The 23826-nt window shown below is 38.0% G+C and overlaps 1 protein-coding gene across 1 annotated transcript in view; it reads left to right on the plus strand.

Moving 5' to 3' along the window:
• LOC125017363 (inactive dipeptidyl peptidase 10-like) overlaps nt 1-23826 on the plus strand; it is a 100973-nt gene that overhangs the window by 42009 nt on the left and 35138 nt on the right. The window contains exons 2-5 of the mRNA XM_047600395.1: nt 16137-16248; nt 17606-17701; nt 22528-22622; nt 22893-22967. Of these exons, the coding sequence (XP_047456351.1) occupies nt 16137-16248; nt 17606-17701; nt 22528-22622; nt 22893-22967 (378 nt within the window). The remainder of the gene's footprint in view (nt 1-16136; nt 16249-17605; nt 17702-22527; nt 22623-22892; nt 22968-23826) is intronic.

Genomic DNA, 23826 nt, shown 5'->3' on the forward strand with positions numbered 1-23826 from the left:
TTGCCGTATCCTGCTCAAGGTTACAATTATTCTCCTGTGGTTGGCATGCTTGCTAAATGGTGTGTCTGTCCTTGGTCAAGACCTGAATGTCACAACGGTAATAGCAATTCTCAACAACATCTGGACCGACCACATTAACCTGACACCCGCTCCAAATGGAAAGTGTGTTTTCCCAGTAAACCAATACCACAGGAAGGTTGTTGTACCTGTGGGACGTGGTTGTTTAGTGTTTTACTGCATGGGCACAGTGTATTTACCACTCATATATTTACCACTCATATAAAATACCTTTTTGTTTAAACTTTTAGTTTTTGTTTGAACTTAATGAACTTAAAACTCATTTAATGACCATTTTCTGTTCCCATATAAAAATTATACCACAAAAAAAAAAAAAAAAAAATGCAGGAAGATGGTTAGGTTGAGGTTGATTAAGGATAAGGAGATTTTTGATTGATATGAGTTCATGAAATACGCGAGGAATTAGAACAAAATGTTGGAAAAATACGAAATGATGCCATTTAAAAAATCCATCCATGACACTGAACATTTATCCAGAAAATGTTAAAAAAGGCAACTGGACTTGAGTCCACAAAAAAGTCTAAATATATTATACACACACAAGTGAATGACTTGGACTATGGAAAGGTTGGGACATAAAATAAAAGTGACAAAAAAATCATTACACTGGTGACATACAGAGAAATGGCAACATTCCCACATCAAATGTACCCACTCAACCCAGTTTGTGAAGGATTGTGCAATCCAAAGTGAGGCCCAGCTTGCCCTTGCGTCACCTCACCTCTTTCAGAAAAGGAGCAACTACAGCAATTTTGACTGTAAAAATCATTCAAATGACTCTCATACAGAGACATTCATGGCACAGACCAGCTTGCGGCAGTCACTGCAGCAGGTAGCGAGCAGACTGATAGCAAATATGGATGTACACGAGGAAGCTGTTAAGAGATTTCTGAAGAGGCTTTTTTGGACAGATTAATTCATACTCGTCCTTAAGCACTCACACATTGCGCTGCAGACGGTTACTCTTAACAAAACGGTGTTTTTTCTGTACTTTTAATAATTAAACAGAGCAACTTCAAACCTTACATTATAAGTGTTTCGTAAGATCTTATAAAACACTATTTCTTACGTAAATCTATAAAGATATTACAGAGTGAGTGAAATGAATCATCAAGCACTTTCCCAAAGCGGCCAAAAACTGATAAAACACCTGGCTGACCTTGTTTTCATAAAACAAATAGTAGTAATTGTAATACTAGAGACATAAATGGCTGTCCTTTCCTGTTTCAGCAAGTCTCCGGGATGATAAAACCTTTAACTGACTTTTCTTTCTTTTAATTAAAAAGCTCATTGAAAAGAGATGGATTGGCGGATAACATCACTACCTTTTTCCCTGACCTCAATTTGGCTCCGCTCACCTCTGCAAATGAGTCTGGAGAACCTGTCTGTGCATGAAAACACACTTTGTTATAACCCATCAGATTAATTCATTAAACCTGGCTGAGAGTTTTCCTTCCTTAATCTTCTGAATTGTTCACGGTGGAGTCTGCAGTCTACAGTGTTGGGCTAATGGGCATGGACTTTGATGAGGGGTGCAAGTGATGAAAACTGATCTGAAATGTTACCAGTAAAGGTAGCGGTATTAATGCCAAAACCATCTTTTGTGTTGAGAAGATTTCTGCTGCGCACGCCTCTGACTTAGTGACAGCTCCAATTAGCATTAGAGGATTATGGTATGCATAAGTGGCAAAGTTAAGACAAAGTGGTTTTGGAAGTAATTTCCTTTAAGTAGGCTTTAAAGTAGGCTTTAAAAACCAGTAATGGAAATGATGGGTGTAATGTAGCTTATTTGACTGACAATTTTCTTGACGGCTCCCATCGCTTTCTTTCAAAAGGAAATGATGTATAATATATTTTATAAGAAATGGAATTTCATACTGATTATCAGAAAGTAAGCATGCTTTTTAATTGATTTATGCACACATTACAGTCGTTTCAACATCTTGAAATAACTCCAACTTGAATGTTTGTTTAGTTTTTTGCGTCCATCCCACAGAAAGGCAGGAAATCCAGCACAGCAATTTTCACTTTGATTAGGATCAGACACAAATATCTTTAATTTGGGAAGTGTTGTGTTGTCCCATCCATCTCCCCTGACCTCCTCTTTGTTTGTTTGTTTATTACTATAACAATATCAAAGGTTATAACCATGATCTTTTCCTAAATACAACCAAAGTGTGTAATAAAAAACAATTACAAGTAAAAATAAATAAATAAAATAACAAATAACCCTATAATGTTTCAAAATATTTCTCCTGCATCTTTCTCCGTTTGTGCAGTGATTGACTTACTACACCAGGTTCCCAATCTGAATCAAATAAACACCTTTTCACAAAAAGTAAATTCACTGCACACATTTTGCATGCTTCAATTGTGCAAATGATTTAAGATGTACTGAAACTACTAAACAAAGAGACAATTAAGGAGACAAGCACGACTGTTAGATGAAGAGTGGGAGAGAGAAAAATAAAACTGTGGTATTAGTTAAACACTTTGACCGATTACTGTACCTCCCATATGGCCTTTCACACACAGGCACACACATATACTGTACACAACTCCCACTGCTTTACAAAACAGACAAGCTGCTTGTGCTTGATAACATATTCAGAAACACAGCGAGCAACTCTTGAACCATACTGAGAGCCCCCAGAGCTAATGTAACACATCGTCCAACCTCCTATGCCTGCTGCTTCTGTGGCTCCACTCTGTGTTGAAACACCTCACATACGGTACACTATGTCACACTATGACTCCTCGGTTAAATCCATCATAGATAAAAAGGGCTGATTTTTACTGTACTTCTCTCTGTACTCTCCATAAGTTATGTTGACAAGGTTTTTCCTGTTCTCCGGGGCCATCTGACATATTTAACTCAGACTACTATTCGAGTTCACTCTCTTTTCACTACATCCATGAGAAGCAACTTAACAGATGGTTTATTTTAGGTTTAGTTTAACTTTGTTACTGACCACAAAGCCCATTACAAGACCAGGGATGTGCTTCGTTATGCTTATGCTGTATATCTCATGCCTGTATATAAATGCTTGTATATCTCATGTAAATTGGACTGTAGATTTTTTGTAATTCTTTACTACCTCCTTCTCATTCTTATTCTGTTTTTAAGATTATTTTTATTTTATTTTATTCTTATTCTTACATCTATGTCTGGTTTATATATGTTCTCTTAGACAAAACTATTTTCTTGTGAGGGATCAATAAATAAATTAAGAATACATGCTATCAGGAAGACATCACTTTTAACAAGTGAATCTCAGAGCTGCTAGAGAAAAGGAGTGATTTGGGCCTGGACATGAGACGCCTTCCTTTCTAACTTGCTTAAATTCATTGCAAATCAGAAGCACTAGTCTGTGAGGTAATGCTATGACCAAGCAGAGACAGTAAGTTGACTTAGCTAATTGTATTTCCTTATTAGGCTCAGTATTTTAATGACAGTTGATAATTTGCTGGGAACCTATTGGAGCCAACACCTTGTGACCATGAGTGACAGTGCACTTTAAACTGCTTCCCTTGCCCTGAAACAAACTTGTTATTAGACTAAAATGATTGGTTACTTACTAAAACATATGAGCACTGAAGTTTTATATTTGTTTTGAGGACTGTACGTGACAATTCAAATGAAACTGCAATGTATGTGCTTTTATAGTCATGGGGTGCTGTGTCACCCATGACCACAACATGACCACTAATGAGTTTTAACACCAACGATAGTGGTAAAATGGAGAGATACGATACATCAAGTCCTTCATCATGGCTACGTTTTACTATTTAACTCAAACTAGAAAAAACAGTATTTCTAAAGAAGATTTCCTGTTGACTGAAAGAATGAAAGAAATAATGGAAAAAGGAATAAACAAAATGAATCAAACTACATGTGGGGCAGACTGGTGTTTGCAGAGAGTAGTCAGAGTGATGAAGTCGCCTGAAGTCACTAAAACTCTTTTTGTTTTGTTTTAGTCTAATAATTGAACCACCGTCAAAAGTCAACAAAGAGATCAACAGCAGACATCCAGTACTCAGAGCACAGCTCAGTAAAACCTGCTGTCTGATCAGGGATCAACTACCCTGATAGCCTCAATCTGTTCTTGGGATTCAGGCCTCTTTCAGGGCAGATGGCCTGTCCCCAAACAGATCTGGAGTTAAAATACCGACGGGCCATTTTTTTGTTTAGTCTGTGACATCTGTCAGGTAGGCCTACAATGACCCACCATGACACACAGCAGCCTCAACACAACACAGACAAAACATTTGGGCCTAAGCGTGCATTTTATGGCATTAAATATGACACAAGATGATTAGGATGAAGGCAAGGGACAGGGGAGGCATTTTATCATGGTATGAAGTAACATGCTAATAACACAAAGTGTGTACTGACAGCGTGACTAGATGTGTTGGTAGACTAGTCATGCTGCATTCTGTCGGTAGAAATACACTCACTATTTGTTGAAACGTCCACTCAACAGGGAACACATCTTCAAGGAACTTAACATTTAAAAAAATAAATAAATCAAGATGAATTAATAGATATTTTAAATCCTTTTCCTGCTGTCCTGATACTATTTCAGTGATCAAAAATGTTGTACTCTGCATGGAATCAGGCTGTAGACAAATAATTGGCACGGATTTGGTTTTAGGGTATATCCCACAGGCCTGCATTTATTGAGTCACCCTTCAGACCTATTGTCTAAGACCTGCTGAGACAATAAATAATTATTCACTGTCTAATCAGCACTCAATAATTAGTAATTCATTATCTGATCAGGACTTAAACTCTAAACCAATAGTTTAAATGTGTATATTTCTGACTATATCCTACAATCTAAAAGGGTAGCAAGGATGGCGCTGAAAAGAAACTAATAAAAAGATTGAAAGTTAAAACAAGCACAAGCAGAAATGATGACGAAATTTGTCAGGCAAGACACTGAACAAAATGCAACTTAGACCTGCACCGTTCAAGCTAAATGATTACCCTATCAAGTTAAAAGTGTTGTAACATAGTTGTCGAACCTAACTCATTAGTTGGCGCTCGCGGTCCACTCTTGGAGACACTAGAGACTATATGAAAAATGTCCTGAGACAACTGATGATGACACCTGATTCAGCACTGCATTAATAAAACTGACTTGACCTGCTTCTGGCACACGGCACAGGGAATTTTATTAAGAGATTAAGGAAGACATGGACTACTTTGTTTCTCTTGGGAATTATAGTGCATGGTAACAAATGGCATGTGCCGCTCCCCAAGGCTTCATTCTCGGACCTCTCCATTTCAATATTTGGCCCTTTTGCCTTGCAGAACACACAAACACACACACAAAACTATTGATGACGCACGGGTTTACATAATAATGTGGTTGTGAATATGGTTACAGGTAGTATATAAACAAATTTGTGATTTCCTTCCAGTTACACAGTGATAATACATAAGTTTTCAATAGAAGAATAAAAAATAATCACTCTGGTGTTAAAAACCTTAATATAAAAATCCATGGTAAGATACAAAATCGCTTTTGTTGTCGCACATCAAGGGACTTGCTATATTTCTGTGCAGTTTCTCTGGAGTTTATGTGTATTTTTGCTTCTCACATTGGTAACAAATTCTCAGAAAACATGATTGCTCCATCTCCTGCTTCTTTTTAGATGAGACTGAAGACATGTGAGTTTGCCTGTGCTTAAACAACAAATAAATAAATAACAAATTTGAGATCATTTATTCATATTTTCCACTGAACTCTGGATTTTTTACTTATTACCCATTTACTTATTCTGTTTGAACATCTATTTCTCTTCCATTTTTATTCAAACCTTTTACACTAAGCCAATTTAAGTTTCTTTATATTGCCTTCATATTGCTGGGGTTTATTTATATTTTGTCATTAAGCCTTAAATGCACTTCATTTTGGTTGTTTTTTGAAATCTGCAATTCAATACATGTATTCATGTATTGAATTGTATATATACCTTGCTACCAAAATAGTCCCTTTTCAAGGTGAAATCTACACTGCACTGTGTTCTACCTATACTGCAAACCCTGCTTGTCACATTATTATCACAGGAGGACTGGCCACATAATGGTGATATCAGAGACCTTCACTCCTGTAGTACAAAGTAAGTGTAACTGTACAAAAACAACTCGATTTAAAGGCGATTAAAAGATTAATGACAAGATATTTATATACAAAAACGCCACAGCACAGCAGCACAATCACCAACATTAACACCACGTGAGCATGTTGCACTGGTGCATACTCTAAGGATAGCGCCTAAGGGCACTTTAATATGTAACAAGGATAACCATCCTCAGATTAGTCCGTATACCTTGATGCATGCGATGACCCCATTTCTGTCTAAGATGAGTAATGAATCCATTGTTGCTCCATCTGGTGCTTTATCGCACCAGGTTTGTTTTCAAAGATAACAGTGTTCCTCGATGAACCTTACAAGCCTTTCTAAGCCAGCAAAGGACGTCTCTCACTCTGCTTTCTCTTAATATTCTGTGTCCTGAATAACCGCTGAAGCACAGCATTCCTTACTGCTTTTATATGACAGAAATGTCAAGTGGTCCCGGCTCCACACTCAAAGCTGGATGATATATAATCTCTCAAACTGAGCTTTTGGGATATTTATTAGAATATATTCACTCTGCCACTTCATCATGTAAATGTTGTTCCCACCCAAGCAGCTCCGTAAAATATTGGACCGAGGCATGGCATGCACTTCATCTCTTTACCTTGTCGTTGTCAACAGGTGAGCACGCTACACTTAGGCAGGTTGAATATGATTGACATCCGGTGAGGTAAAGATCACTGTAAACAAACAAACAAACAAAAAGAAGCAAGCCAGCCCACATCTGATTGGTCCCAATTTAAGTTACGTTGGCGTGACAATCGACGATATACTTAGCAGTCGTGTGTCTTCTGGGTCTTTCTCTGTGCTGTTTGGACTGAGTTTGAATCATAATGTGAAGGATTTGGGGATGAAAGAAGTCATACTTACAAACCCAGATATATAAAAGTACTCTTAGTTACTGTTACTGTTACTTTTAGCTCATCCTTTCTTGCTTAGGTCTTGCTCGGAAAAGCCAAAGATACTGCATGTTGTTTCAAGAACTGTTTCCTTGTTGATTTGTGGGACTCCTAACTATCCTTAATATGTTGTACATGGTATAATCATAATCTAACCTAAGACCAACCTACAATTACAGGACACGTTGGCAAACATTATTTGAACAGTGGAGAAACACTCTTACTATTATTATAAACCAGTGTTCTGAAAACAACTAGAAATTAGTGATTGTAGTCGGTGTAATTTGGCTCAATTATCCACATTCAGCACTGGGAGCTGCTGTTTATGTAATGTCTAAGAAAGGGAATCACAGTAGAAAGAAAAATTAAAGCGGTTAAATGAAAAACACAAAGTTGACAAAGTTGGCAAATTATAAACTTTAAATCCCTTGACAGAATAAACACTGCATCATTTTCGATAAACAGCATTGTTTTCGCAAACCTTACAGCTCAACACTTGGATCGGCTGGTTTAGACTTGCCCCAGGCAAAAGTAAAGAATTCAATTTAGTGTAGTGTGTGCGGAGCATTTGCTGTCAAGATGCCTTGGGCCTGACTTATAGACCAAAATATGAAAAACTTTGAATATTACAACAAAGGACTCATGTGGGCGCTTACTTCTCAACCTGGCTTTCAAGGTACTTCCCAGCTTTTGTATTCTGTGGCCTGTTTTATCATGAGCATTTGTGGATTTTTATGTGTAACCCCATTCCTCCTATATATATATATGTGTGTGTGTATGTGTGTGTGTGTGTGTGCGTGTGTGTGTGTGTGTATTTTGAAATAAGACATGATGTATTTTATATTTTTCTAGTGTTTTACTTCCGTGGCTAGGCTAATTAGCTGGTGTCTGTTAATGTTTTACTTCCGATCCTAGCGGAAGGGAGAGGTGTTGGTTGAAGTGTAGTTGCATGTCCCGTCACCTCTCATCACCTGCTGCTGTGGACTAGGCTAGGTAGCTGGTGTCTGATAGTATCTTATTTCTGATCTTGGCAGAAGGGAGAGGTGTTTGAAGTGTAGTCGCATGTCCCATCACCTCTGTTACCTCCTGCTGCTGGCTAGGCTAGGTTATTTAGTAGCTGACTGCTGGTCTGCTGGTCGTTTTTTCAGCTGGACTAGGCTTCTTAATTAGTTTTGCATCAGATCATGGCACAAGGGATTGTAACATATTAACCTGTTATGTGTATTAACGAATATGTAATAGATGCCGCTTCGCTTTTTAAAATACCCTGACTTTGATTTTCCATAATTTTCTTGATTTTCTTTTTTTTTTTTTCTTTTTTTTTTTTTTTTCAAATTACCTTGAAGCCTGAACTTTTTATTGCATAGAGGTGCATTTCTATGAATGAGTTCAGTTGCTGCAGGGAGAGTTCTTACTGGTCTCTAGTGGTGTTAGCTGCCACACTAGCATGAGGATTTCAACTGGTGAAACCAAAGTTTGCAAGAGGAATAGAATATATAGAGAGACTCGTTAATATTTAACCAAATGCAATATGCAGTTATACTATTCAGTATGCTGTGACTTTATATGACAAAAAGCTGGAGCACTGTCTAAATTAGAAAGCAGACATGGCAACAGATGGACGGATGGGCAACCGAGTCAGATATATGAATTAAGTAGAAAATCTGAATCAAGAACATTTCTGTGGACACTAATGATTTGTTTAATTTGTGGGTATGCTGCTGAATGTGTATGTGCTGTTATATAGTCTGCACAATTGGTACTTGCCAGTAAGTAGCTGTGCAAGATCCTCAGAGGTTACAACACAAATGCCTTTGATCGCCACTGCACAAAAAAAAGAAGGAAAGGCAGAGTTTACGCCGAAACCCTGCTGAGCTTGACTAACCTTTTTGCTATTGCTTCACATATTGCATTGTTGGAGGCCAGTCTGTACCTTTCCTCTTTTGATCTCACCGGTCATGCACTATGAACAAACATATGTAGTGAGAGGATGAAAGTCACTCCAGTCTTCCCTCAGACTGATTCATATCAGATAAGATAAGACAGATAAGATGGGTTTTATTTGTCACATGCACAGTTATACATAGTACAACGCACAGTAAAATGTATTGTTGTACCTGCAGCCAGTAGTAAGTAAGTAAGTACTACAGTAGAAACATAATGCAGCACAAAATGCACAAGATAAAAATAATAAATAGGTCTAGATGACTGGAAAAGTAAAATAAAATCAGATAAAATAAAATTCATTTGAGACTTAAAAGTGGCATAGCTTGTATACACACACATTTACAATATTTTAAAGCAGCTGTGTGAATAAAGTGCAGCAATGCATTGGTATTTAAGTCCTGTTAAGGCTCAGAGTTGAGCAGATGGATGGCATGAGGATAAAAACTCTAACTTCCGCCTCTCAGCCTTTGTCCTCAGACAGTGGAAACGCTGGCCTGATGGCAGTAGGGAGCAGAGAGAGGGTCTGGGCTGTCTCAGGATCTTCTTGGCCCTTATCCTGTAACGTTTTGTATAAATGTCCTGCGGATAGGGGACTGGGATTCTGATGGTCCGCTCCACTGAGTGGACCACCTGTTTGAGGGCCAGAAGGTCCTGCCTGGTGCAGTTTCCCATCCAGGTGGTGATGCTCCCACACAAGATGCTCTCTGTGGTGCAGGTGCAAAAGTTATGCAACAGAGAAAATCGAATAATAATAACTGACAGGATAAGTCTTAGTCGGTTAAGAGGAACTCCGACATTAGTAACAAGTTTACGTGTCACGTGACGCAGGGCTTTGTGAAGGAGAAAGGTTATGGCGTCTGTCCGGCTGGAATGCAAACGGTAACAGATCCAGGGCGGTGAGCAGTGTGGAGGTGATGAATGTCTTGATCAGGCTCTCAAATCACCTCATCACCACAGATGTGAGGGCTATGGGCCTAAAGTTGTTGGGACTCCTTGGGTGTGGTCTCTTCAGAACAGGGACTATTATGGACTTCTTACAGCAGGTAGGGATCACACACCATCTGAGTGAGAGGTTGAATATCACTGTAAAAAGAGATGCCAGCCGATCAGCCCAGGCTTTGATGCTGTCTAATGCACTAATGCACTAATGCTGTCTGGTCCAGCCACTTTCCTGGTGTTTACACTTTTAATAAACACCCTCCTCAGTGAGTGTCTCTTCCTGACTCAAAGTGCGCAAAAAAGTAGTTCGGTTTGTCAGCCGGAGAAGCACTGGCACTCACGAGGTGTGTGTGTGATGCTTTGTAGTCTGTGACAGTGCGTAGTCCCTGCCACAGGCCCCTGGAATCAGACTGTTGCTTTAGTTGCTCCAGTCTTTGACCATAGCGGTATTTCGGCTCCATGTTAACAGAGGCAAGTCCCGAATTGTAGACAGTGGTGGGGGAACGCAGAGCATCGTGGGCAGATTTATCTACCTCTGTTCATATCGTTATTGGTTTTACCACCGATAATGAAAACAGATAACATAATGCCCTGGTTGTGCTGCTGCGTGCTCCTACTGCTGCTGCTGCTTGTGGGGTCCTGAGACATTTACCAGCGTGCAATCAGGAAGAGTGTGATGATCCAACCTGTTGTTTGAGACAAAATGTTAATAAATATGACACTTTTCCATGAGTTGTCTATTTTTTATAGACAGTTTACATGCACGTGAAAAAAAATAATTATTGCCTTAATCGGAGTATAACAGGAGACCAAGTGCATGTAAACACATTACATATTAGTTCTCATTATCTGATTGAGACACCCAGATGATGCGATTGGAATTGGAGTTTTCAATCAGATAATGCGTGTGCGCATGCTCCATGACCGCTGCGCTGGCGTGTGACCCCGGAACAAAAACGTCCAAGAAAGCTGATCGCAGAAGAAGAAGAATAACGGAGCCGCTAGAAGAACCGTCTGCACCAGAAGTAGTGCGAACATCACGTATGAGATTAAAAAATGTACTATTACCCGTCTGGTTGTTGTTTAGCATGAACAACTCTCGTTTATTAAATCACGTAACTGATCAACTCAAAATCGGACCGTATTAACGTGGTATTATCCCACTGAAAAGACACATATCGCCACCTAGTGTGGAAAAGGAGAACAGTTATTATTGCGCTGCATGTAAACTGGGACAAGGACTTAAGCGAGAAAGTCGAATTTTGAGCATAGCTCGATTAAGCTCTGCATGTAAACACACTGAGTGTTAATTTGTGGAATGCATCTAGTGGGGCATCACAATAAAAGTACGTGATGTGTTAATTCCACAACTGGAGATATGTGACCTAAAAGTAGTCTGGACAAAAAAACAAACAAAAAAACAAACGGCTGCATATATCGGTATGCTATATCGGTTGATATCGGAAATGGAAATTAAGAATTTGGACAATATCGGCTATCGGATATCGGCAAAAAGTCAATATCAGACATCCCTAGTTAAAACTTCTGATTGTGACAGTTTGAGCTGTCGTACGTATTAGCCAGCTACCGAGGGCTGCTGCTGTTACCACAGAACAGTAATAGAAAGAGGACAACATCCAAGGCCAATTGTTAAGGTGCTTGAGATTCCACATAGAATTACATCACCAAAAAACAAACAAACAGACAATTGTACAGACAAGTGGTATAATAATAATAATAATAATAATAATAATAATAATAATAATAATAATAAACCATTGATTAAACCATGACTATTCATCCATAGAACCATTTTTAATAAATCAGTGTTTACATTTCCAACAAGGGTTATTTTAAAATGTGAAGTTTATGTAGAACTAACACCAGATCTTCATGTGTTTTATTTGTACTGGGCTGTGCCAGCATGCTGCTTCTGACCGAAACACACAGAATGGGCTCAAACTCTGCTCAAAAGGGGTCTATCTTGTGAATTTAGTCCTAAGCCATCCCTAGACTGTGAATTTTATCCAGTAGCACCTGTGCTGACATGATTCTAATAGTTATACTGGTTGGATGGAGATTCCTATGAATCTTTGTCATTACCTTTTTAAATAAGAGGCATCTGCATATGTCTGGAGTACTTCCTAATTTACACACACTGTAATGCTCAAGATAATACTGATAAATTATATTCTTTGCTATGGTCCTGAATAATAGCTTCCATACAAAACTGCACAAATAAACAGTGGATAAATGAGGGTTTTCAAGGCTCCAGGTCTTTGACCTGAAGTACAGGCAGGAATTCATGATGTGATAAACACCAGGTGTGTTCTGTGTGCTGTTTGTGTTTCTGATGCACATCAGTTCAGCTTCTGTTTATTCATCAGTTGCTTTGGTTCTTGTGTGTTATTAGCAATGTGTGTTTATGCTGATCATACAGTAACTCTGATTTAGATAGTGTTTAACCGCGAGGATGCTCTACACACTGGTCTCACCAGTGAAGAATTCAGAGACTCACACACGCGGTTTCCTTTCACATGAAGATCATGGCACAGATTACAGGTCTATAACACGGGACAGCATTCCCACCTATGGCATCTTTTTCATTGCAGTTCAATTTATTCTGCTGTGTATCTTCAAAACTGCAGCTGGCACAATGCTGCTGATAGTGGAGTGTTTTTCACTTGAAGTTAAATGCAAGGTGCTGTTACAGAGAAAAAAGTGAGATAGGATGTCCACTTAAGTTTGTTGGAAGTCAGAGAGGACAGAGGCGTTGCCTCTTTGGACAGGTGGAGGTGAGATGCAACATTTAGTATCTACACTTGCATTGTAAACAGGAAGTCCCATGGCATCTGCTCACATACAGAGAGACCAAGTCTTAGCATCTTGAAGATCACCTGAAACTATCTCCAGTGTCTTATGTGGGAGACACATGCAAAAGTTTTTCTTGCACCCTGTGCTTCAAAGGCAATTGACAAACTGGCTTAGCAGGTCTGGACAAGATAAGAAGATTACGCTCAAAGTCAAAGTGATTCTAGAGAGAAGAGATTAGACCCAAAAATCCAAACAGTATTGATTTCATCTTTTGTTCAGGTCACCGGTCATACGGCCGGCCATTTATTTTTTTTTTTTTAGCCAACTCTTACATTGCTCTTAGCTGCTTGTGTTCAGTTGCCCAATTGAGTATTGCATATGACATTTTAAATCGAATATAGTAATGTAAAATGTTTGTTAAAATTACAGAATGAATGTGAACAATAAATGTTGGGAAACAGGTTCTCGGTGGCCCAAAAATAATGTTGACATCAATGTATGAGATGTTATGATGTGTGGTCAAAAAGGCTGCAGCCTTTTCCAGTCTTACTTTATTTAATTGTTATGAGCATCTGGCTGCAAGTTACATTTTGGAGAACGTTAACTGTCTAGAATTGAATCAAGCTGGATTCATGTGAGCTAATAACATTGTTTTTTTTGTGGATTTATTTTATAGCAATTTAAATGATATCTTAAGCTGAATACTTGGTATTATCAACAGCTTCTCAGCAGGGGATTAAAGATTCACTGAATTGCAGCATGTGAAAATATACACTGTGAGGAAAATAGAAGCCTGACTGGAATTCTGAATAATGATGTGATGGAGAAATCACAATGGCAAATAATGCTCCCTGAAGTGTAATGAGGCTTGCTCTAGTTAATGATGCCCAACAAAACAGACAACACAAACAAAATGATGCTGAACCTAGACCGGAGGAGATTCCTTCGCTGTGCAAAATTACTTTTCACTTGTGTCTGATCCAGAATTCAAATGACTTGACACCACAGGGACGAGGTGTAAGGCTAAAGTTTTAGAGCAAATTTACAGGGCCATGTGAAGGCAAGGCTTCAGGATATTTATCTTGGAGTCAAACCCCAAAAGGTTGAAAAGCAAATAGATCCATAAATATACAGACATTTCTTCAGTAGCTTCTGGTTCTGTAGGCGAGACAGGTTTATTTATAATACTGCTCTGTCACTGCAAATGAAATAAGGCTGCATAATTGATGTCAGTGGAAGGAAGAGTTTGAGACAAGTCCAAAAGTGGGTCTAGTCTCCACAGAATCATTCTGTCCTCTAGAAACTAAACCTCGCATCAAATTCAGTACAGGATTTTCTTTATTTTTAGTATTTTTCATATTTTATAACAAAAGTGAAGACAGACATCAAGACAATTAAAACAAATAAGAAATAAAATTCAAACTCTAAACAAAGTATAATAAGTTTAATATTTTAGAAAAGTAGCCACTGTGTTAAATAAAAAAGGAGTATTTTATCTTAATCAGATTTATTAGGTAGTCACCTTTGATGAACAGGAGCGCCTTGTTCAAGGTTAACTGTTGCAATTTGTTTGAATCCATTAGATAGAAAACTATAGCTTAATTGATGTAGTACTGCAGCACGTTGATGGTGTATTGTGTTTCTGTGTCTGTCTGGCTGCGTTGCAACAGTTTCATTTCTGGGTAGGTGCACGTCAGGTTACGAAGGAGGGTCCGGAGGTACATGCCAAATTGTCAATGCCAAACACTGGTGTGTGACTTTGTGTGTGCTAGTGTGAACCATGAACCGTATATAGTATGAACAACGTCTCCCCACTTCCTTGCATTGTCTAAGTCTAATTCAAGGGACAGGGGTGGCTCCATCTTGTGGGTTTGGAGCCAGAGTCTGATCAGTATGGTCCAAGAGTGGAGCTACACGGAATCACAATATCGATGACCTCCCCCACACTTCTCCTTTACTTCTGTTTATTCCTACGCTCTGCTCTACCTCCACCAGTTAAAAGGAAACATTGGATTATACTCTGTACTTATTTATTCATTCCTATTCTCACAGTCATACGGACCACTTCACAGAGCACTCGGCATGGCAACTGGTAGTCATCATGATGCCACATCCTGTTGCTGAACTTATCAGAAAAAATGGACACGTATCTGCATTATATTAACTACCTAAAATGACAGAAACTCACACTAAAAAGGCTCCAGGGGGAGTTATACTTGCTTTACAGTTTATGTAGTGAACTAAGGCGAAGATCTGTCTTTTTGACTGGAAAGCACGTTGAATACCAATAAGGTAGAAAAGCACTGAATAAATACAGAAATTTCAAACAGGCATCCCCGCAATCAAATGCACCCCACAACCCAGCTCAAAAATTGGATTTACAACCACCAGTATTTAAAAGACATGAAGAAGCAAATGAATTATTATTATTTTTACGAAACACACTTGCTCAAGGAAGCCTTCCACTGAAAGTAAAACGCTTTTAACAGTATAACATGCTACAGCGTGATGAAGGTCCTTTTCAGCACCTGAGGACCAGAGTCGGCGCCAGAGCAGATATGCTGGGGGAGCAGTGGGTCATCAGGAGGTGGCACTGCCATTTGAGAAATATTTTAACGCAGTGCCGACATCGTAGTCCAACACAGCAGAAATGTTATCAAAAATGAAACATATTTTCTTTATTACTAATTATTATTAACAATTTTTTGTTGTTGTTGTTCATTTCCATATCATGTCACTTACGAGACTATGTATGCCCCGCTGACCACTAAGGGGGACAAGGCCCTCGAATGCCCCAACAGAGCGCCCACACTGCTGAGAACCTCTGGTTCTTTTCATTTCGTTTCACCTAACATTGTACTTGTAGCACTTGGTTTACTGCCCCATGTTCTGGAAATACACAGTGGTTTGAGAATAACATAAAATAATTGTGCAAACATTCCACTGAGCTTTTGTTTTGCTCTCAGTGTCTGGCTCCTGCTTAACAATACTTCTAACAAGCATGTAATGTTTTTTTTTGTTTTGTTTTGTTTTTTTTAAACATAGTTGTGCCTTTGTTAAGAGTGCAAGAAGAGCGAGTTTAGACAAGCATATCAGGGACAAACATGATTAAGCAACATATTCATACTGTTACACAGCTGAAACCCAGATGGGGAAATTGTCATCTACTTTTACCCTTGTACTTACGCACACACTCATCTAACCACTGCTGGGCCTCTTATGAATGAATGACCTATTTTTTGTGTTCATTTGTTGCCGTATTATTTATATTATTAATTTATATTTCCATCATTTCTTTCTGTTATTTTGCAGGACATTGGGTCTATTGGACCTGACAGAAACTGGAAGGGAATTGCCATCTCTCTGCTGGTTATCCTAGTGGTGCTCTCACTTATTGGGCTGTCTATCGTTCTGCTGTCCAAAGGTGAGAATCACATCAGATGATCTCATGAAAATAATAATGACATCCCACTTAGGTTTTAGGAAATCATACCCAATTATTTCTATTTGACTATCACATTACATTTTACAGTAAACCAACAATGAATTCATCCTTCATAGATAAGCCTTGATATCTGTTCAAATAACTACTTATACGTAATTATTGATTAAAAATAGATACATTTCATACTGATTTTCTTGAATTAGTGGATCACCACACAGAAACAACTTCTTCTTACCTCAGTATGTACTAGGGGCTGTATCGACTAGTGGATTAGTTTGATTTTACTGCTGTATAAAGACACTTTAAGCCAACAAGTCGCAGATCAAGTGATAGTAAGTAAGTACACATATCTGCACAGGATTGATAAGCTCATGTCTTTATGTTCAGTTTTGTTGTGTTCTGTTTGCTGACGTTGTTGCTGTGACTGTAGAGCGTGTTTTTTGTCCTTGATGTCAGTTAATGCACCATGCGAGAGACGGTCGTTATGGTAGAGTTGTTTCAAGTTTTACTTTCTAGTGGGGTTTTATGAACGGTGTCATCAACATGTGACTTTCATGAAATTGTAGCCGACTTTTAAAAATCTGTAGTTGTTCAGTCCCTAGTATGTACCACTGAATTCAGTACACATGCTGCAAAAATATCACCCTGATTATATCAGAGGTACAGGGGGAATCTGAGGATGCTTTTTATACTGGAGATAATTTTGACAATGCGAACGGATCAGATCAGGGACTCTACAACCTTCCTGCATGTACATTTACACATCTAGAAATAGTTTTCTATCACTATCTACGATGTGTGTAGATATTTGACTAGAACCTTAAAATTTTGGCACACAATATCATATTGAAACTGGAACAATGAGTCTTGTGTCAATTTTCACTCTTGTCCGTATTTTTATAATCTGCATATGAGCGTCAAACACTCAAGTCTGTTCTGTCTTGATTTGCATTTGTATTAACTCAGACACAATACACAGGTTGAATCAAGACAGTTGTTAATTGTTTACTGAGAATATATTAGGTATGTGTAATAAAGCAAAGAGAGATGAACCTGAGTAAGACAACATCTGGATGGGATTTATTGCCACACTTGTCACTCAATAGAGCTCCTTGTTTTCTAACTATTTATGAATAATGCAGTTTGCAGGAGAAGTATCTCCTTTTTACATTGTATTACCTTAATTGTAATACCTTTGGGTGGTTGTATGTATTTATGCAGAAGATGTTACCAACGATTTGGCTTGTTGTTGTGATTTTTTCTTTTTTCTTTTCAAACATCTTCATTTAATTACATTTAATTGAATATCAAATGTGTGTGTATGTGTTTTCTGTAGACAATGGTGGTAAACCCCTTGGTTCACAGTTGACACTGGATGACCTCTTTCAAAGAAAATTCCAAGTACACGATCCTGATGCAAAGTGGATCAGTGGTAAGTATGTATATGTATAGCATAGATTGGACGTGACCACTGTTTTTCGACTCACGTCCCCTTTAGGTCTCAAATAACTGATTTTTCATTTTCAAGTTGGGATTGTCTATTGGAGTCCATTTCCTAACTGTAAAACATTTTTACATACTGGACCATATAGTATATTTTAATGGAAAAGTAAGGCAAACTAAAAGAATAAACAGCAGTCCATAAAATAACCCTCACCAAAAGAAAGACTGAGAATTTAAGTGCAGACTGCCATAAACACACATAATAAATAAATAATTATGATGAAAAATTAAGAACATTTACAAGATATATCAAGTAAATCTTGTGAATGTACTCCAGGCTGCTGTCCTTTGAAGATCTTGATGAAAACTTGTGCAATAATTTCAGTAAGAGCTAAGGATCAGCAAAAACATTTCAAGCTTCATGGACAATTTAATATTTTACACTGAGTTTCTATGAAACTATAATCAACACTAAGCTCAACGTGTACTTCTAACTTTAACAAACCAAATTATTGTTTGATTTTATATTTTCTCAGCTTAGTCGTTAATTATTCAAGGGGATCAAAACACAGTATGTTTGTCTTTAGACAGTCAGTTAACACATATTTAACTGCTAGTTTAGAGCTAGTTTATTCATGTAATCACCATGGAGTGTTGCACTTGAGATGGGTTTGTCTTCACTGAACTTTTATTAAAAAGAAGAGTGCAGATCAGAGGATCCAGGTCATTCCTTTGTTCACCTTGCAGGAATTAGCAACTTAGCACTATGTTCATTTCTTTTAGAGACTTTGTGTCACAGTGATTGGCTAAACTTGTTTTCCTAACTAAAGAGGAATCATCAGGCTCTGTTTTGTTGCTCAAAGATGTTTCTGTAATTGCAGTACAATCAGGTCAGATTTTATACCTTTTACCTTGGAAACAAAGTCAGTTTCTAAAATGATTTGTTACCCTTCCTTCGTTTCATTCTATACCAAGACCACTATGGCATTCGTAGCTAAATGTCACTCAGTGTCACACAATAAACTGAAACAATGATTAAGTCTTTCTCTTTTCTATATTTAACTAATAAAGGCGGCCTTTATGACATAATGTACCTTCTTAATACGATATGTGCAAAGAGCTTTGTTGTCATTTCATTTCCGTATTGGTTCACGGTCAATAAATGGACATGAAACCCTTAAGTGATGCTACGGGAGATGTTTTTCCCACCATCCATCTCCCTTTTCTTTGTTTCTCTGCCAAGAGACTCTTTCTTCCCGCATACACCATGAATAACACATTAAGTACCAATTTTCGTAATGGCTCTCCTCTCTTGAGACTCTCTGGTGAATAGCTGAAGTCCGGCTGTTAGCATTGGTACTTTAAAGCTGCCTGAGCCTTTATCTGACAGGACCACTGTGGCTAGATTCTTTCAGTCACAACCAGTTTTCCACATCTAAAAGCCCAGTGTTGCATGTCTACCTTTTCTCAAAGGCTTTCTGTTTCACAAGTAACAGGATAAAAGTCCTTGAGAAAATTGAAAATAAAGACATTGCAATGAATTTTTGCTTTGAGCACAAGAGAAAATACTATGACTTCTTCTCTTATCTCTGTAACTGGTGTAGAAACACTGTATGTATAGTATGTATATATCACTTTACATTGCTAATGCATTTTAAGTAAGAGCAAGTCTTAAGATCACAACTGCTTTCTGCATATGTTCAGCTCCGGTTTGTTTATCTGGCAGAGTAAGTCTGACTAACTTGTTACACAAACCTGAATAACTTTGATGAATTCCTTTATCATACCGTATATCCAGACCATTCATAATTGCAGTGGTAGGTCGTGCATTTTCCATCTAGGCCTCCAATAGGCCTTCAGTGCCCTCTACATACACATTCTATGTCTATGAATGCCAGAATAAAACCAGACTAGCGGGACTAACATGGTGATGTAAACCCAGGGTAAATGCCACCTCTTAATACAATCTTCATGACACGACTATAGAAACCATTAACATCATACAGATAAGCAATAAAACAAAAAAATAGAAGACTCAGAATGAAACTACATGAATAACAATTCTTCTCAACTCAGGAGGACAGCAGATTCTAATTACTTTTGACATAGAATGTTTTACATAACCATTTATTCAATACACATATTGCATATTAAACGTGCAGAAAAAGAGCTGTGGTTTACTGTGGGTACATTTCTAAATGACAAGAGTCCTTGTGAGGATTTTCTTTCCTGTTGAACACAAGCAGTCCATCTGTCTTTCAAATTTATTTCCCTGTCATTATACTCTAAAGTGTTTGGAGTGTTTACTAGTCTATGGGCCTCTATGGCTGAGATTGATGCCTCAGAGCTTATTCATTGACATTTACATGCAATGGAGACCTTGAAATGATTCAGACCTGTCAAATGCATTAATGGTATTCAGGCCACTGTGGACTGCAAGCTTGGTCTGGGATTAAACTATTGTAGTTAGGTATTGCGGGAACTTCTGTTATTGTTTCTATTCCTCAAAGCCTATGTAGCGTCTCAGAGTTTTCTTAGGGAGACCATAGTAAAATAAGTTCAAGTTGTTTTCTTAACAAGCATCAGTCTCATCAGAGACACTCCTGGCAGCTATTTTGGCATGATCAGAAGCAGGAGTGCTTTTTGACAGATCGAGGCATTGTTTCCTTTTGCAAAAACTGATGATGCTCAACACCCCTGTGATAGTGACAGATTCTTTTCTAATTTTCAGTGCTGGCTAATGCTATGGTTTTATTTATTTTGAATCCATATGGTAAGGCCCAACATTTTGTTGGGGTTGATGGGGATCTGCCTTTCATCATAAACAGAAAATATTGTTGCTTTATTAAAAGTAATTACTGAATCATAAGGTTCACCAACCTTTGTGTTTTGTCTCTGACCTATCCATACCTTCAACGTACTGTGACTCATTTTGCCCTAACCACTGCTGGATGTAGGTGTACAGCAAGATAAGAAGCTGAACTACTCAGCAGAAACAAGATTTCCGGCTACTGATTAATTTGACAAATTATTTGGATACTTCAGGGAAGATATTTTTGTTGCCCGGCAACTTCACAATCCAGGTCCCAGGAGCATAAACCTCACGATCCATATGCATGACTAAAACTCTGTGTAGCCCAAAGGTAGACATGTGCAAGCTTATTTAATTTAAGCTGCACACACACCTTGTTTTATCATTGTGAATACGAGGAATGGAGCTACAGTAAAACAGATCCCTCACATATTCCCTGGATCTCTTGTTTGCTTATCAGTACTACTTCACCGCTCATCATTATTGGGCTCATTAATGCATCATATTACACAGCAAACATCACCTTCTGAGAAATGTCCGGATCAACATTAAAATGTAGCGATTATGAAAGGTTTATGTGTTGGAAAGTAAAATTTTATTCACTGTTTTCGAAAAAGTCTTATGTTTATGTTTTTTTTTTTTTTCCAGAAAAAGTTCAGGTACTGTTGTTTAACATTTTAGTCAAAGATGTAAATTGTACAACTGAACTGCAGCAAACAACACAGCAAACAAATGCAGACCAAAGTATTCACATTATGACATCATTTTAGATGGGTGCCCAGTTTTCGCCAATCTTTTCATTTTTCCCCAACGCATTTGGATTTTAATCTAGCTCCCTCCTCCCGTTGTTGTTCTGTGTGTACCAGGCCTGTACCACTACACTCGATGTCTTTGGAGCGTGTACCCACCACTCTCTTTTTTCCTTGTCTGTCCTCACGTATGATTGGCTGAATAGGGTGCTCATCATAATAATATCCACTGCCTGCAGAAGCTTTGGCTTGTGTATGACACATCACTATTGGGCACAGTAAAATATTTGGATTCCTGGGCTACCTACTACTAAGTTACCTACTAATCTACTACTATGTTAGCATCTAACCACTTTGAGTCAAAGTCAGCAAAACACATAAAGCTGTATTTTAGAGTCCTGGCATTTAAATATGTGTGTAATTATTACATATACTGATATTACACAAAACAAAAGCAATTAGACTTAGACAGACTTTAATCATCCACAAGGGAAATTGCTTGGTCACGGTAAGTAAGTTGCAAATAAAAAACACTCTTGAGAACCACAAGTGAAACGAATTAAAAAGAAGAAATTAAATCTAGTAAAACAAAATAGAAATAAATCTACAAGCAAAAAATTAACAGAATTAGCAAATGAATAAATGTACAACAAATAGAGATGGAATAATATATACTATATACACAGGATGAGATGGATTGTCCATGATAGAGAGCAGTTTGTCCTCCTGTCTCTCACTGAGAGAAATAACTCAGTACCAATAACATGACCAGCCTTCTGGATGAATTCGTTGATCCTGCTTATACCCCTTTTGCTGGCACTACTCCCCCAACAAACCACAAGTAAATATTAAATTGGAGCAGATAGTTCGTCTGACTTGACAGTCTAGGCGCTTACATGGTAGTAGTATCTGTGACATATATAAGGTAAATTATGTAAATAATGCAAACTTGAAAATCACATAAATAGGTTGACATGGTTGCAGGAAACTGAATAAGATTCTGGTTATTTAGAAAGTGGCTAAGAAAAAAATACATAAAGAGCAGTTTTTTAAAATTTCAACAAGATACAACTCAAAACATTTGACTCACCCTGGCTATTGTTTAAAAAAGAAAGAAAGAAAGAAAGAAAAAGTAGAGAAACTATCTCAGCCTTATGTTTCTTGATGTACACAGTCCAATTATCCAGGCTTCTTCAAAATTATACGGTATACTTTTAGTAATGCTATACTTGAGTGTATCTGTTTTTCTTCTAGAGGAAGAAATCATCTTTCGGAGCTGGGACGGAGATGTTTTCAAAGTCAACGTATACAGAAATGAGACAGAACTCTTGCTGAAAAACACAACATTTGTGAGTAAGAACGGGGTCTAAATAATCTTTGTTTTTGATGATTAAATGACATGAGACATTTTGGCAGGGGAAACATGCCTAATGGAAGGAAAACATTTGAAGGTTAACTCGAGTTTCTCACTGATATCTGGTTTTAAGAATGCTTTTGGGGTTGCATCAAGACAAAGTGGATTTGACAAGTGTATCTTTAAGGTGTAGTTAGTTAATTTAGGCGTAGTTAACCTGAAAGTTGTGGAAAGCCAATCTCGTTCTTTCTTCATCTTCCCACAGATAACTTTTAAGGCCTCGAAGTTTGCAGTCTCCCCTGATCTGAACTTTATTCTTTTTGGATATGACGTCAAGCAGGTGAGATCCTTTTAATATTCCATTTGCACACAGTCACTGAGCTTTTGCTTGGGGCTGCTGATACTGGAGGTTTGAGGTTTATGAACGAAGAGTGAAACAGCACAAACCTGGAGATATTTCACTGTCTCACAGATAAATGCATCAAGACCGATCTTCCACAAGGGCACAAGTTTAGGAACTGGGGAGAAAAATCGGCATGTTTCATTAGACAGAATACAACATGGACAGTTCACAGCCCACATAGAAACTGTGCCCGAGATCATGTATTAGTATACAAATCATGACATTATGATCACTGACAGGTGAAGTAAATTACATTGACCATCTTATGACAATTCAATGTTCAATTTTCCCCTTTTCAAATGGATAATGTTACACAGAAGTCATGCAAGTCACTCATCATGCAACTGCAAAACCTTGAAACACAGACAAATACTTTTTACTCTGTTAAACATTTGTTCCTTCTGTCGTTTCTACCCACAATGCAGTTCTTTGTGTCTTGAACTCTGCTAGCTGAATTTACTCTTTAGATATACTTGTCAAGTAACTCTGAAGTGAAGTGTCACAGCTAAGGTTTTGTGTTTTGTCTGAATAATACACAGACATGATGAATAACACTGGGCTCTGTTGGTGATGATAATGTTGTTGTGCAAGGTGCTTACATCACCAGGTTCTGTTTCTGGAATTTTCCATTTTTGGAATTTTCCTTTCAGCCAGAAAAATAGTAGTCACAGTACTTTCAGTCCAAATAGGTTTTCGTAGGTTTCCACAGGCTTTGGTTGCCCTGAGTCAAGCCTGGCCCAAATGATATTCACTGTAAATGCCTCAGAGAACTGGTCTCATAAAACTGTCATGGTCT

Source organism: Mugil cephalus, chromosome 12 (assembly GCF_022458985.1).
Source record: "Mugil cephalus isolate CIBA_MC_2020 chromosome 12, CIBA_Mcephalus_1.1, whole genome shotgun sequence".
Taxonomy (NCBI): Eukaryota; Metazoa; Chordata; class Actinopteri; order Mugiliformes; family Mugilidae; genus Mugil; species Mugil cephalus.